This window comes from Taurulus bubalis (assembly GCF_910589615.1).
Source record: "Taurulus bubalis genome assembly, chromosome: 13".
Lineage (NCBI taxonomy): Eukaryota > Metazoa > Chordata > Actinopteri > Perciformes > Cottidae > Taurulus > Taurulus bubalis.
The window spans coordinates 4,388,102-4,404,541 of NC_136601.1; the positions used below are offsets into that span (position 1 = coordinate 4,388,102).

At 43.0% G+C, this 16,440-nt stretch overlaps 1 protein-coding gene across 3 annotated transcripts; it reads left to right on the forward strand.

The window, feature by feature from the left end:
• Window positions 1-4,916: 4,916 nt before the first annotated feature.
• On the forward strand, window positions 4,917-16,440 carry tlx2 (T cell leukemia homeobox 2; the record flags this gene model as incomplete). Of its 3 annotated transcripts, none has more annotated exons than XM_079228918.1 (5): window positions 4,917-5,430; window positions 11,405-11,617; window positions 12,292-12,526; window positions 15,751-15,926; window positions 16,298-16,440. In XM_079228918.1, 5 exons carry the CDS (start codon window positions 4,917-4,919, stop codon window positions 16,333-16,335), a joined length of 1,176 nt encoding a protein of 391 aa, XP_079085044.1. The 3 variants fall into 3 exon arrangements, with proteins under 3 accessions (XP_079085044.1, XP_079085045.1, XP_079085043.1); XM_079228919.1 differs by having other exon boundaries at window positions 15,751-15,931; window positions 16,298-16,423; XM_079228917.1 differs by lacking the exon at window positions 16,298-16,440 and having other exon boundaries at window positions 15,751-15,967.

Consider the following 16,440-nt stretch of genomic DNA (forward strand, 5'->3'; position numbering starts at 1 on the left):
CATAACCATAACACGTGCACATTCACTCAAGTGATATCGAGGTATTGTTTCGCAACATTTATGGAGACGCTTACTCCATTTTTTCTTTTCTCCCCCTGTTCGTTTTAATTTAGTTTGCGGGCCCCTGGTCCCCTGAACGCGGGCTGAGCCGACCGGTAGGTCGCTAATATATCGGGGAGGCAACTGTGACAAATTCCTTTTGTCTCCGCTTTGCTGGTACTTTATTACCCAGACGAGCAGCATGGCCTGCAGATAACGATTCATCACGCACAGCCGGCAACCACAGACAACGCCTCTGGGCAAAGTCAGCGAGGGGCTCTCATATTGAGAGAGGGAGAGAGAGAGAGAGAGGGAGAGAGAGAGAGAGAGAGAGGGATAGGGAGAGGGAGAGAGAGAGAGAGAGAGGGAGAGAGAGAGAGAGAGCCTTAATTGGCAATGGGGCCTTATTGCATTAGTAAAATTGCTGATTACAATCCTGCGCAACATAATGTCACGTGTGCATTGAAGAGCTATAGGTAGACCTCCTGTTGGCCTATTTTTTTATAAACTAGTTTTCAAGTGGCAGCCTTATAATAAGTCAGGGATCACCCATTTAAATACTCATAATCGTTTAATGTCCCTCATATTTCGCAGCGATGGCTTATTAGATAGTATTTTAATGACCCCGATGGGTCAGATGCAGGAGACAGGGAGATGTGTGAGATGGAGCTAAAGGTATAGTTCAACAAAGCATTTAGAGAAAACAGCTCATGCTAGATAATCTCATACTGTTTAAATACATTTAGGCTGACACTTCATTTTCTTATTGAGCATGTGATCAAAACAAGACCTTTACTATAATGTAAAAAACTACTTTCATTTAAAAAAACAGATGAGTAACAAAGGGTACTTTGTAGATTCAATAAAAGCACAGAATCATTTAGTAGTTATTTAGTTCAGCTGTGATGTGTAGTCCATAATGCAAACTGATCATCTGATGAGACGTTGCATGGAGTTAAATGTGACACATCAGCCTGAAGAGTCCCAAACTGCACATTAGAAATCAGATAACTTTTAAAAATGATTTTAATTCCCTTATGCTTCATTATAACAGCAGCTCGTGGGAACTAATCGCAGTGAAATTGTGGAGAATAATGAAACAAGACACTTGGTGTGTTGTTGAGCGTGAGCTCTGGTTGTCAGGCTCAATAAGGAGAAGTGAGATATCGCTGATGATGATGAGAGGTTTACACTTTTACCATCGGGCTCAACGCGCTGCAGAGAGCCTCAACAGAAGGACAGGGGACACAAGTTATGAGGATTTTAATTTGATTTCTCCCATATAGCGGAGTGTACATGTGTGGAATAATACAACTTTTTTATTTTTTTATTTTTTTCCACTTGGTCTTCAAAACCTACAAGTGTCTCAAATATAATAAATAATCTGCAGCAATAAATAAATAAATAAAAAGTGCTTTGTCCATGTGTTGATACATGTGGGGTCTCACATTTAAATGTTGGCACGTGAAGGGCATGTCTATAACATCCTGCTGTCACATTATTATAATCATAACCCAACACAACATGTCTTTATGTGTCAGTAAAGACCTGAAGAATGTGACGTCATTACTGTTTACTGTTCTTACATGACGACACAGTTAAAACATAAAGGTGTCCTGTCTGCCTGAAACTGATCAAAATAAAATAATGAATACAAATCTAATAATTACTTTCATTAGCCTTCACTTGTATTTATATCATATTTGACCCTGAAGTGGATTTATACTTGTATTTTCTTTGACTATTGTTTATTCAGTCTCAGTCTTGATGTGTTTGAGGAGTATATGTTATTATATTATTTACGTCATACGATTGATGTTAATGGGCTTCAGGGAGTGAGATAATAATATTGATTTGAATCTGAACACGTGACCACTTGTGGGTTTTAGATATGGAAACGGTTTGGGGGCATACCTCCCAAAGCCTAAAGTAACATATAATATAATAAATGTAAAACAAGCCAAATTAAGGCAATGCATGACGTTTGAGCGACTCAATATGAATACAAATGTATTAAAACATAGAGAGTACAGACAGACAGACATAGAGAAAGACAGGCGTTTGGGAACCCCTGGTTGGCGTAAACACCTGTGTTCGTGCACACACACGACCAGACATCACATCGGAGAGCCGCGCTACTTCAGAGGTGCTTCCACACAGTATCCCTCCGCCTCCCGGGCCTATAGATCTCCCCGGTTTTTCATAAACGGCCGATTGCCTTGTCGGTAAGCGGATCTGCGGCCTCTCGTCCTATTCATTTGACTGTAACGCGCACATAAACATATTTATATAAACATATAAACATATAAAGGCCTAATAGCAGCCGCTCTCGTCCCCCGCACGTTATTGATATGGCCCTGAATTCACACAATTGATTTTGATGCTTCCCCCTAGCCACCTCGTGCAGCGGAGAGATATCTTTATTCGCACGGAAAGTGAAATAAGTGCGTAATAAAACGGGGATATATTAAATCCGGGTTTTTTTCTCTCCGTGTCGTGCTTTTATTGTAATACATTTTTCATTGTTATTGAATTGAGACCCCGGACATCCGCGTCATCGCTCCGGGCGGAGAAAGGTTAAATAATTTGTGCAAATCAGCAATTTACGTTTGGCTCCACGAGGTGCATCAGCTGCTATCTATCTATCTATCTATCTATCTATCTATCTATCTATCTATCTATCTATCTATCTATCTATCTATCTATCTATCTATCTATCTATCTATCTATCCATCCATCCATCCATCCATCCATCCATCCATCCATCCATCCATCCATCCATCCATCCATCCATCCTTTCCTCTTCATCTGCAGATGTAAAACCTTTATATTACTCCTGGGCCTCCATGTTGTTTCCTACAGGCTAAATATCGCTTACGGTTGCTTTACATTTCATTACTTTGTTTGGAATGGGCCTATCAGTGGCTTTAAATCAGGCCAGTAGTCTGCACACTTCCCGTCAATATCACTGGATTTATGGCTTCATTGCGCGCAACAGATTATTGCTTCAGCACCTCTCTCTCTCTCTCTCACTCTCTCTCTCTCTCACTCAAACACTCTCTCTCTCTCACTCACTCACTCACTCTCTCTCTCTCTCTCTCTCTCCCTCACACACACATACATCTGGTCCAGTAGTGTTGTATCTGGTAGGACACAGTGTACTGATGTAACCTGCCATTAACAATAAGGGGATCCCATTCAGGCCCATATTCTCCAGCATCATCTTGCCATTCCGTTTTATACTCGCTCAGTGTTCATTGATCCGAATATTGGTGGATCCTAAAGTGGTGTACCGGGAAACTCTATGGGGTCCTTGGACACACACACACACACACACACACACACACACACACACACACACACACACACACACACACACACACACATTTGTCATCACTGCCTTGAACACAAGTGAGCACCTGCTGTCACGTTTTGTGCCAAATGATGTCCAAACAGTCAGGTGGCAGAGAGGAGGCGATAACAAACATATTTTTATTACTATTATTATTATTATTATCATGGAAGATACTCCACAGGCTTAAATGTAAAGACGGTGACATATTACATCCCTTTGGGAATACATTTAAGATTATTTTTAAACACAAACATCTACAAGACAACCAACATAATATGCAGAGTCTCAGAGTAAAGATGGACACACACATATCAAAATGGACTGAGTGTCAAACTCATAAAGGAATAGTATAAAGATTAAACAATTATGAAATAAAACAAATGTATATAAATCATATTTGTCCTGTTAAAATGTATCTTTTCTTACATGAGGAGAGAGAACAAATCCTGTTAAATAAATAAATAAGGAGAAGAATAATAAAAATCAAATATTCAATTGTACATTAGACCAAACTCTTTTCATATTGACCCTTTCCAGTATTTTTTAACATGCAGACGCGCAACTGTTCGGACCTCCAGCGCCACTAAAAGGCACACCACCTCCCGGCGTCATGGCAGGAAAGCTGCCGAAAAGAAACAAAGCTGCGGCTTCTTTAAGAAAACCGAGCAAACACAAACTACCCTACCGAGGAGGAGGAGGAGGGAGGGAGGGAAGGAGGGAAGGTGGGAGGGAGCGAGAGAGAGAGAGGCGAGGTTTGGCTGGATGACCGAATGGCAGCTTTTACGCAGAGGGTTGTCTCACCTGCTGGAACGCACTTCTCCTCCATTCAGCACAACAGAGCCCTCGCTCGCTCTCACCTCCAATTAATATCCACGCCGGCGAGGTCAGCGCGTCGCCCGCCGCCTCCTTTTTGGTTTGGTTGGTTCCGTCTGCGGCTGTATTTTGATGCAACGAGCCCGGGTATCCCGCCGTGTCCTCTGCGTATATGGACCGTCCCTCAGAGCGGGCGAACAAAGCGCATCCAGCCTCTCCAGAGAACTGAATCACGGATTTGTTGTGTGTGATGTGTGTGTGTAAGTACTCAGGATAACCATTTGGCATCTTTAGGTTGTGTGTTTTTCTTCTTCTTCTTGCTAGGCTGCCTTGTGTGTGTGTGTGTGTGTGTGTGTATGTATGTATGTGTGTGTGTGTGTGTGTTTGTGTGTGTGTGTGTGTGTAGTTCTCTGGGAAAGAACGCGCCGTTAAAGATGGATACGCTTTTTTCTTAGCCCGATGGAGAGGCATTTCATTTAGGGAACACCCGATCCCGATGCTGGACAAAAATAATGGCAAGGTTTTGGAAAGCGCTGGACACGTTCTCGGTTTCCTGGGAGTAGATCCGGCCCGTGTCGATGCTTGAATCCCCCCAAACACAGTTACCGACACTGCAGCGCAACTACAAACATTTCGTTGAATGACAGAAACACATCCGAGCTGATCGCATCTGACAAAACACACCGCCGGCAGCACACGAATACAAACTATGGAGCACACCGGGATCGAGGAGGTGAACCAGACGCACCAGCAGCAGCATGAGCCCATCAGCTTCGGGATCGACCAGATCCTCAACAGCTCGGACCAGTCCAGCGGCTGCATGCTGCCCAACCGGACCGGCGACCCGGATTACGCGCTGGCACCCAACGTCTACAGCAACGGGTACAACAGCGTCTACAACCCGGCCTGCTCCATGGCGGCGGGTCTGGCCGGCTCCTACAACGTCAACATGAACATGAACGTCAGCATGAACATGAACATGAACGTCAACGTCAACTCGGGCGGCGCCGGAGGGGTGATCCGGGTGCCGGCGCACAGACCCATGGCGCCTCCGCCGCCGCCGCCGCCGCAGCCGCCCTCCGCCGCCGCCGCGCCGCACGCGCCCCCCTCCGCGCACCCGCCGTGCATCGCCTCGGTGCCCGGCATGGGGATGGGGGCCGCGGCCAGCTTCACCTTCCCGTGGATGGAGAGCAGTAGGAGGTTCGCCAAGGAGAGGCTGACAGGTAACGAGTGACCCCCCGTGACCCCCGCAGCACCCAAACACGCACCTTCACCCCGCATTCCACACCTTTTAGAAAGAGCCCGAAAGAAGAGTTGCAGTTGTGAGTTGTGTGTTTTTATTCCTCTTATGTTAACGTGTGCAGGAGGAAGTGGGCCTAATATCTCGGCTGATGGGGATCTGATTCCATCTTTAGGTTGTAATATATAACGAATCGTCTGTGCGCGCACGCAGAGTCACTTTTATTGCGCTGGAAGCGCAGTCTGACGAACGAGCGCAGAGATTGGCACGGACGTGCTGATGAATCAGTATTGGACCATCACTCTCCATTTACTGCGGATGACGGATAACGACGTTGCCTGGCTTTTCATGAGGATGAATGAGGTTTTATTTTTTATTTTGTTGGTCTGAGAGCCAATTGAGAAAGCAGAGAGATGAGTCATAATAGTAATTACACGTGGCAGGTTAACATGTATGTAATAACGGGTTACACCTATTATTATTATTATTATTATTATTATTATTATTCATTCACAATGGTTGCTACTATAAGTGATGTAGCATTTGTAATTATAATTTAGAGGTAGATATTACATAAAAGCAAAGCTTCAATGATGTGTAGTTCTCAAAGAATAATTTTCATAATTCACTCTTAAAAACCTTCGTTTTATTTTGCCCTTTATTAATATATATCATAGTGCAGCAATACTACAGCTTCTTTGTAGGCGATATATTTTGTCGAGTTTATTTTTTAACTTAATAACCTTTATTATTTATTTCCTCTTTTTAAGATATTGCAGACACAAATATGTTAAATAAATAATTGCTTCTCTAAAGTAAAATAAAAAACTAGTATACGATGATTTTTTAATTGTGTTATTGTAGATATTTGCTCACATTTTATTTCAGCTTCACATACAGTTACACCATTTTCATGATGCTATTTATTACAAATTAAAATGTTATTAAAAACGATGAATCGCGTTGTTTTCAGGCTTCTATTTAAAATATATTGATCTATTTTGAAAGAGTTATTGATCAACAACAAACACACAGTGGCAGTGTTAGCCAAAATTCTATGATGTTAAATAATTAAATAAATACAAAATGAAATAATATCTTACATAACTATATAATTGAGTTCTTGCGTGAAGCATCGTGTTTTATTCTCTTCATTCATTCAGTTTTTGGGAGGGGATGCTGCCACTGGTCTGCTTCTCATGACCTCATCCTTATGAAGATGAAGATGAAGAAGAGCATCATAGATCCCCCCCACCTCTCCACGCATTAAATATTCACTATTCCGTTCTTTCCACCTGATTAATTATTAAATACTGGGGGACGATATGTCAGCAGCAAAAAGATACAGTGTAAAGAGGCTTATCAATTCTCCTCATAGTCACCGAGGGCCTCTCGTTTAATTTCTCCCAGCTTTGTGTCGCTGTAATTATTTCGCAGCTTATATCTTTCCACTGTATTGATCAGCAGACACACACACACACACACACACACACACACACACACACACACACACACACACACACACACAGCCCACTATCCAGATTTAGCCTGCTCTGTTTCCTATAAGAAGCCGTAAATCAAATGGACTATCATCTATCCTGATGGGCAGAGCAACATTTTAAAGGTCTCTCTCTCTCTCTCTCTCTCTCTCTCTCTCCCTCTCTCTCTCTCTCTCTCTCTCTCCCTCTCTCTCCGATGTGTTTTCTCTTCTCTTCGCTTTTCGAGTTGAAACTGGAGGAGGACAAACCGGCCCCGTGCAGCTTTAAACAGCTAAACATTTAGCCAAAGGCTTCCAGCTCTGGCTGCCTTGGGAGTGTGTGTGTGTGTGTGTGTGTGTGTGTGTGTGTGTGTGTGTGTGTGTGTGTGTGTGTGTGTGTGTGTGTGTGTGTGTGTTTTCCAGGGATGTAAACGAAACCTTTTAAATTGCACAATAGGCGTCTCTCGTTCTTCGCTCTGCGCGCGTCCTCGTGGCCTAAATTCACGTTATAAATCAGAGAAGTTGCGTCAGACGGACGCGGAGGTTTATTCAGGCTGCAGGCCGAGAGATGAATCATTTAATAATCCATCTCTGAATGAAACTAATACTTTTTTATTCACTAGTGGCTTTATGCTGATCACCAGCTCCTCTGTGGCTTGAGGGCAACTTCATCATATTTACACTATTATTTGTATTAGCCCATCCAGATGTCAGCGCAAATGTTTGATTATTAATAGTAATAATATTATTATTGGTTAATAGTAATATCAGTAGGCAGCAGTAGTAGTAGTAGTAGTAGTTGTATTAGCTGTAGTACTGGTATTTTTGGGAGATTCCAGCGTTATTCCTCTGCGCCATTCTGCTTTAATTGTTTTACTAGAATTAACATTAATGTTTAAAAAGTTTAAAACCTGCTCAATGCTCGGCAACAATTTTGATAACCTAAAAAAAACACTAAACAAACAAAACAATGGACGAAAACAAGAAAACAGAAAAAGTCAGTATCACATATGTATTGTATTGTATCATACTTATCCAATAAAAATACTTGTATATTATTCAAACTCATTTCCAAAATGAGTTTTTACACATCCATAATATGGACAGTTTCAATACAAATGATCAAGAACCCTACACGACGGCCAAGCACTAATACAATCAATAAACTATTACTGTAATAATAATAATAATTATTAGTATAATAGGATTATAAAGGATGACAAAATAAAGTGGACCATTCGGGCATATTGACAATAAACAGAGCCATACAGGCCATGTAGCACCGATAAAAAACAACACAATCAAACACTTTTCCTCTCTCCAATACATCTGTGTGTGTGTGTGTGTGTGTGTGTGTGTGTGTGTGTGTGTGTGTGTGTGTGTGTGTGTGTGTGTGTGTGTGTGTGTGTGTGTGTGTGTGTGTGTTAATGGCAGAGCAGAACAACACAATGTGATTGTATTTGCTCGTGTTTGCGCGCGGCCCTGATTCCCGGTGTGACAGAAGACGGCGGCCCTGCCTTTTGTCCCGTATAGTGTAATAAATAGCAATATATGTTCATGTTATATTTCAATATCCCCTTTAGAATCCTTCACGGATATATTTATTAGATTGCCACCGAGGTAATATCCGCAGTGGGGAAGGGAGGCGCTGTCACCGGGAAGTGTTATTAAGTATCGCTGGTTTTATTAGGGAAACATATCCTCCGCGGTAGCATTTATTATATGCTTATGCTAAATTGTATTACACAAGCAGCAGATTTAGCATTCTCACTCGTTTTTCTTTTTCATTTGAGGGAAGAAAAAACAAGGAGTAAGATCGTTTTTTCTTTCTTTCTCTCTTTAAAAAAAAATAAAAAATAAATGCTGCGATGTGGTTCATAATGTACTTCATACCTATCCGGACCAAACGCTGCAATAACAGTTTAACTGTTTTCCCCCAGCTCGTTCAAGGTAATGTTACATGACTAATTGTTCTTCTCATGGTGAAAATTATTAAAATCCTATAACATACGAAAAAAAATAAAAATAATACTGACATTTTTCACAACAATCGCGTTTTATCTCGTGGGATTTAGAATGTCTCAACATACATTATAGGAAATTACGCTACAAGTAGATACATTTAATATTCATATGTATACTCTGTATGTGTGATTGGGACATTTAATCTCAGGATTATGAGATTTTCGAAGTATATTGTATTTAAATGTCCTTTAATGCTGCAGTGACAGGTCATTTAAACTCACTTTTTTAACATTAAAGACACAGCTGGCTTCATTTAAAAGCGCCATAAACACATTTGAGTGCCATAAATACAAGAATACAGGAATATTATGGATTCATTTCATCCCTATAATTTCATTAGGATTGATGCAGTTGAGTCTTAATTTGATTTCAGCATTCCTAATAGTTTGCACTAATAATAATACAAATAAACCCGCTTCTAACGCAGCATCCCTGCCTCATATATATAAATTCCCCAGCATTCTGCACGCTGAGGCCGAGCTTCTTCTCTTTTTTCCCCCTCAGTCGTGGGTCCGAGGGCTGCTGCTGCACGCGGAGCTCCACTTGGGTTGCCTGTGAACGTGCTCGTATGCGCCTGGTCCATTAGTTAGCCCACAGATGGCCTGAAATAGCCACCTAATGCAGTATCATTTAGCCAGAGCTGCCGCTGGGAGCAACAACAGGCCTGTTCGCTCTCAGCATGTGACCCATAAGGCTGCACATGGGGCAACGAGACGCCAGGCAAAGAGGGCTGATTACAAACGCGTATATATTTATATATACATCATGGAAAAGTCACAAAGGAACAAGACATCACGAGGCGTCGAAAACATACCATGAAGTGCAATAAAGTCACCATAAAGTCAGAATAAAGGGCCACGGAGGTGCCGCAGTCTGCTGTGAGCGCCTAAATATCAGAGACATCATGGGAATTTTGTCACTATAAACCCATGATTAAATACCACAGATGCCTGTCCAAGTCCCGAAAGGAATATTAGAGGGATAGCATTACCAGTTTTACTATTATTGAGCACCAGAGCAGCACATGGTGTGAAACCCGATAATGATATTATAGGGATATTACCATAGGAGATTAAAGATAATAATGAGAGGCAGAAAGAGAAGACACAGACACTATAAATCCAGTGCAAAACACAATAAAAGGCAGGGAGTTCTCATTTGAGGCACTAAATCTGCATTGCTAATACTCACTCAGGTGATGTTCCCTTAATGTGACCTCCTGTAACAGCACTTTGCAGCTATTCATCTTGCTTTTTTTTTTTACAAATCATTTGCTCAAGCACGCCTCAATTTGCCACTCGTGTTCAGCACCACCAGGGGACGTCTGCAGCTCCCCGGAAACGATGTTTCCATTTTACTTTCAGATTGTCGTCGCCTGCCTGCCTGCGTGGCAAATTAATTTTTTAAGCTCGCTGTAACTCTGGGAGCGGCAGCTCGTGGCCCCCGGGGGACACCTATGCAGATGTTTTGTTTTTTTTCATATTCATTTTGGCTGCTGGTGAGCTTTTCTGACAAAACAAAAACAAATAAACAGCCTGTATGACAGGAGGTGAAACAGCTTGCTGGGGAGGAATGACACAGAGACACAGAGAGACAGAAACTCTGGGTTTTTTATCCACTTTTTTTTTTCTCTTTCCTTTCCCTTGATTTCCATTCGGCCTCCACATTCAGAATGTGGCTGCAGGAGTGGATCTATGGCCAAAAACGATCTCGTTACATTTATCGATCTTCTGTTTACCCATGGCTGACAAAATAGACAGGATTCATAGATATTTTATGATGCAGGAGATAAGTTGTTATTAATACCCAGATACAGTGATATGTGAAAGTGAGCCTCCGGGCACAGACAGAGAGAGACAGAGAGAGGAAAAACACAATGTAGGCTCACATTCATATTCATATTTTTTTGAAGACACACGATGACAAAGCAGTTGGGAACACAACAGGCTGGGTCAAATATATGTGTAACTAATAATTCAACAGCAATAGCTTTAAATTAGGTCCATTCTGAAATGACTATATATGTGAAGTTGTGTCATTCATTGTGTGGAAGATGTGATAAATATCTTGTAAAATTGTAAAAGTATGTAAATAGATTGCGCGTTGCATTGTTTTACGTAGGTTGATGTTATTATAGTGTTTTAAAGAAATCATATTCTGACCTTCACCCCCGTGTCATATGACCTTGCCTCATTGGCTGACCAGCATGCTGGATTTGTCTTTGTAACCCTGCTAGTTGTCACTTATTTCTCTAAAAGGCAGATATGTAATTTTGGAGCGAAACCCCCGCAAACGCGAACTTAAGAGACGATCAGCAAACGACGTTAAAGTCGACTCTGCTCAGCGTTCAGGCCGCCCAATGTGATTATCCGCTATGCGTTGGCGCCCGGACAACGGCGGCTGCTGCAGCTGTGCTCCAGATGTGGGACCTAAACGTGTCTCCCTTTTCGTTTAGGGGAGCAGGCAGAGGAAAGCCGAGCCGGAGAGGCCGCAGGGGGCCCGGGGCCCGTGGGGTCCCTCTGTCCTCTCCCCAAGGGAGACATCGGCAGGGTCCCCGTCTGGAGCACCGTGGAGACGTTGGCTAAATGCTATTACCCCGAGCTCGCTCACCTGCGAGACAGCAGTGGCCTTCTAGCAGACTATCCCTTTCCGAAGGGGGCGTGTCCAGGTGAGTCACCGCCTCCTCACACACCTCCTCACACACACACACCTGTCTCACAGCTGATTTTTGAGTGCAATCCTTGTGTAGCTTAGCTATTGAAAGTGTTGTTTTGTCTTAGTGTGAACATGTAAAACATATTGCTGAAGCAGACGTTTAAATCTGTCCTCCATGACTTTATTATCAAGCGATAAATCTGCTCCTTTAATGTTTGGAGCTGATGCTGTTTATCTAAATGTCCATCTCTCTTTGACTTGTCCTTAAACGTCATCTCCTCACAAACCAGCGTGCTGTTTTGGTTTTTCAAAAAATCTGGCAGGGGAATATTAGTCGTAATTACATTTATCTTCGGCAATTGGCAGCTTCTGGGCCTTCTCTGAGACTCCCCAAACGACGCTGGCTTTTCCAGAGTTAGAACAAAATGGACAATCATTTTATCTAACCAAAGGGCTGGAAAACAAAATTGTGTTTATAACATGAGCGTAGACAAACCGAAAGCTCAAGGGAAATAAGTTTGGGAAGGGAAGCTGCGGTTCGAAAAATGGAAATAACTCCTTCCACGAGCAGATGTGAATCTCGGACGCTTCAATTAGTTACAATAACCTCGTAGCTAACGCTAGCATGGAGGGTTTTTTCTTCTCGCTTGAGAACATTCAAACTAAATCCACCCTCTTGATCAGCAGCCTTGTCCCCGTTCTCCGTGACCCGGCGCATCGGCCACCCTTACCAGAACCGGACGCCGCCCAAGAGGAAAAAGCCTCGCACGTCCTTCAGCCGGGTGCAGATCTGCGAGCTGGAGAAGCGCTTCCACCGCCAGAAGTACCTGGCGTCGGCCGAGCGCGCCACCTTGGCCAAGGCCCTGAAGATGACGGACGCACAAGTCAAGACCTGGTTTCAGAACAGACGGACAAAATGGCGGTAAGATTACAGACGGGGAAGGCCTGCGCTTAAAAGTGGAATCTGGTGCTGATGAGCAGAGAATAATGAAGCCAAAGCATCGTAATTCTCTCTTGCACGTGCCAAATTTCGCTCATACCCCCTCCCTCATGGTGTACTTAAGCAACACAAAGAGGCCGCGGTGGATGTTTCCCGCAGCCGTTTGTCTTTATGAGGGCAGGATGTTCGCTCCTTCCGTCCAGTTTTCTTCTCCCCGAGCCATAAATCGACACGATTGTGTTTTTGCTCTCGGGGTCCAAAATGCTTACCGGTGTTTTACCTTCCAACACGAAGCAAAGCGGCCCGCAGGCCGAAGCGGGGCGAGGCGTCGTACAACACAACACCTATTTTGCTTAGCTGAGCTGCCAGCCGAGGCCAGTTCACTTGACCAAGCACAATTACTCCTGAGCCTCCTGAAAGGCCTTTTAGAAAGCTGCTGTCCAAAGCAATACTGAAACACTCACAGGAGGAATGGACTGCCAAGCCCATAGACAGAAAACACACACACACACACACACACATGCACGCACACTCACTTCACTTCATTCTAACTGTTGTTTATCGCCATTTGGAAGTAAATGAGTATAGGGAATCAAATTATGAAGCCCTGCCCTTCGTTAAAGGGACAGGACACATATTTCATAAGCGTATATTACAAACAGCTAAATTACCTTTCAGGGTTTTAATGTTTAAACGATCCTAGAGCTTGTGCGACTGAGTTTTAAAATCAATACACATGGAAAACACTTAAAAACTCCCGTTGCGGCTGGTTAGCATTTATTTTTAGCTAGCTTTGGTCATAAACTGGTTTGATGATACCTTTAGCAAACAAAAAAAAAGAAGATATTTAATGAATTCCAATCATAGTGAAAACACTAAGAGGTATTGTTTTCACTAAAAGATGTGAGACAAAGGGAAATAAAATCCGCCAAACTGAATCCAAGACCAAACAGCTTGTCATAAGTAACAAGGGAATTAGCATAACTGTATTTCTTTCTTCAGATTTCATAGTTTTGCTTAGATTTATGCCATCTCCCTGTAGTGCGCACCTGATAGGACGAGCATGAGGGATGTCTTTGCGTGACGACTACGCTAGTAACAAGAGGATGATCGAATCAACAGCCGGGGAATCGGATTATGATAATGCTGTTAACAATAATGTGTGGCTAATGGATGGAGGTCGGTGTGCATGAAAGAGTGTTTTAGAGGTGTGCTTCCTCCTGTGATTTATGCCTGCCATCTGTATTGTGTAGTTTATTTTGACGGCAGTCATTTGTTTGTTGTGGTTTTGCTTTAATAGCAACACCATCGTCATTCTGTAGAGTCTTCGTTGTTTCTTAATCTGCGCTGCTGAAAATCACTTTCTTGGCTGAAATGAGCACAAACACACAGATGGGGAAATGTCCTGAAGACCATGCAAACAGCTGTCAGGAGATTTGATTTGATTACGATTCAAAAATACTCAACAAAGTCTGATAAACATCTTCCTGCCGATACCTAAAGGTTTCCGGTTGTGCTTTTCTCCAGAAAGCAATGTAACGTTCCCGTTAAAAGCTTGATGTTTTAAAAGCACACTGTTTCCTGTGTGTGTCTGTGTGTGTCAGTGAAACAGCACAGACACACAAGGTAGCAGAGTGTGTGTGACCGTTACCTCTCTGTTTGGTAACGTCTCTCCTTGAGGCAGGATGCATCCTGTGCCTCCCCCATCCTCCCTTAGTCACGTCCCCTCACCTGCACCTGTCACTCATCCTGATCAGCTGTTGTTCAGCCTGAAGCTGAAGCTCTGACACATGCAGGTGTTGAAGGGGACATGCGGTGAAAGCAGACAGTTTGCAAATGGACAGGTTTCACTTGCACATTTAATATTTTATATAATGCGCTTTTCTAGATTTCTTTATCGCTTTGACTTCCTGCTTTTTGACACATTACGACGACTAGCTGCCAAAGAAAAGAAATAAACACCATAAAATATCATACATATTAATCAGGCCGGTATTATTTCCATTTCTGTGTACCTCTTGTTTATTTTTTCGACCTTTAATGTGGTGGTTTCCTGCCTTTTTGGCGTGTGAAGCAATGTTACTGGTTGTGACCAGTTAAACCAGACATTTATTTCTTTTGATATATTAAAGTAATTTTCGAGGAGGTGAAATCATTCATTAGTCTGACATTTAAAAAAAGGAAGAATGTAAATAAAAATCTGAAAAATATACACAGATTTAAAGGGGACATCCATTGCACATACATTTGGATATCTGGACACAAACTGTGAAATAAGTACATGTGTCTCCCCTTCTTATGTCTCATGCAGTCTGTTAGTATTTAGTATTTAATTAATAATTAGTAATTAGTACATACCACCCTTCTTCTGACTATTACTACCTTTGCAAAGGTGCTCCCATAGACTGTATATAAGAAACAGACGCAGTCGTACGTCAACCATTGGTTTGTTGGCTGCCATTTTGAAGCCTCAAGTATGGCACGCTTGCCGTCGCCATCTTGTTTTTTTGCAACCAGAAGTGACACAAGAGGGTGGAGCTAAGTGCAACCAGAGGCTGTACTTAGCTCCACATGTTACAGTTGACTTTCATGAAGTGAAAACACACCGTGAAAGCGTTAAGACAAAAACAAGGACGATTCTCCGATCGGACAACGCTGTGGTAGCAACCTGTCAATCACAAGGTAGCCCCGCCCTCAAGCATACCCTGATTTATGGTCTATTTGACTCTAAGTGGGAACATCATTTACTAAATGAACATCATGCTGCAATTAAGAAAGCTAGCGATTAAAAGCATGAACTCATGTTTACAATGTTTACTGCGGTAATAAGTCAAGGGAGAGTCATTTTCTCAAAGACTTTTATCCAATCAGATGGCCATTAAAATGAATGCAGGTAGACAGTAGAACAAATAACGTGTTTTTTGAAGCATACATTAGAAACTCAATATACAAGTATGAACCTGAAAACCAACGTGTCCCCGTTAGCTAGCGACCTCCTTTGGGGTCCTGACCCCCAGTTTGGCCGCCGCTGCTTAAATATAAATATTAAAAGAGAAATGTTATTGCTCCTTTATGAGGACACGAGACAAACATTGCGAACAATGCGGCACTAATAAATCCTGTGTGCATGCCCCATAAGAGTACCCACTATAGAGGTCTTATATCTTCCTCTGCCTCTTCCATCTCCCCCCCACCCATCCACCCAGGAGACAGACTGCAGAGGAGAGAGAGGCCGAGAGGCAGCAGGCCAACCGGCTGATGCTGCAGCTTCAGCAGGAAGCTTTCCAGAAGACGTTGAGCCAGCCTCTGCAGCCGGACCCCCTGTGCCTGCACAACTCCTCCCTCTACGCCCTGCAGAACCTGCAGCCCTGGGCCGACGACAGTAAGGTGACCTCCGTCACCTCCGTGGCGTCTGTCGTGTGAGAGAGTGTGTGTGTGCCTGTGTGTGTGTGTGTGAGTGTGTGTGTTTATCAAAGCGTCGTCAGTGTGAAAGGACAGACGTCTGTGACACGTCTGACGTTCAAAAACGCAGCATCATTATTGGATTGTCATAGATAATATGGACATTGTGCTTCCTCACTCATTGATGTGTGAGTAGAGAGAGACAGCTATCTGTTACTGCCGAGGCCCTCACAACGCTGTACCGCACTGGCGTCGCCGTTTGTCCAAATTAATAAGCAACTGTTATCTTGAATATCTAAAGTGTGTTGAGTCATTTCCCTGCCTTACACCAAGTTTCCGCTTTCCCTTCAGTTGACGGTCTGAGAGAGAGGAGGGCACTTTATCCATAAGTGCCGGGAAACAAATGGACACCTCTGTACATGCCCAACTATCAAGACTGTCCCTCCCCTCCCCTTCCTCCTCCCTCCTTGCCTCCGGATCCCTCACGAGGCGGC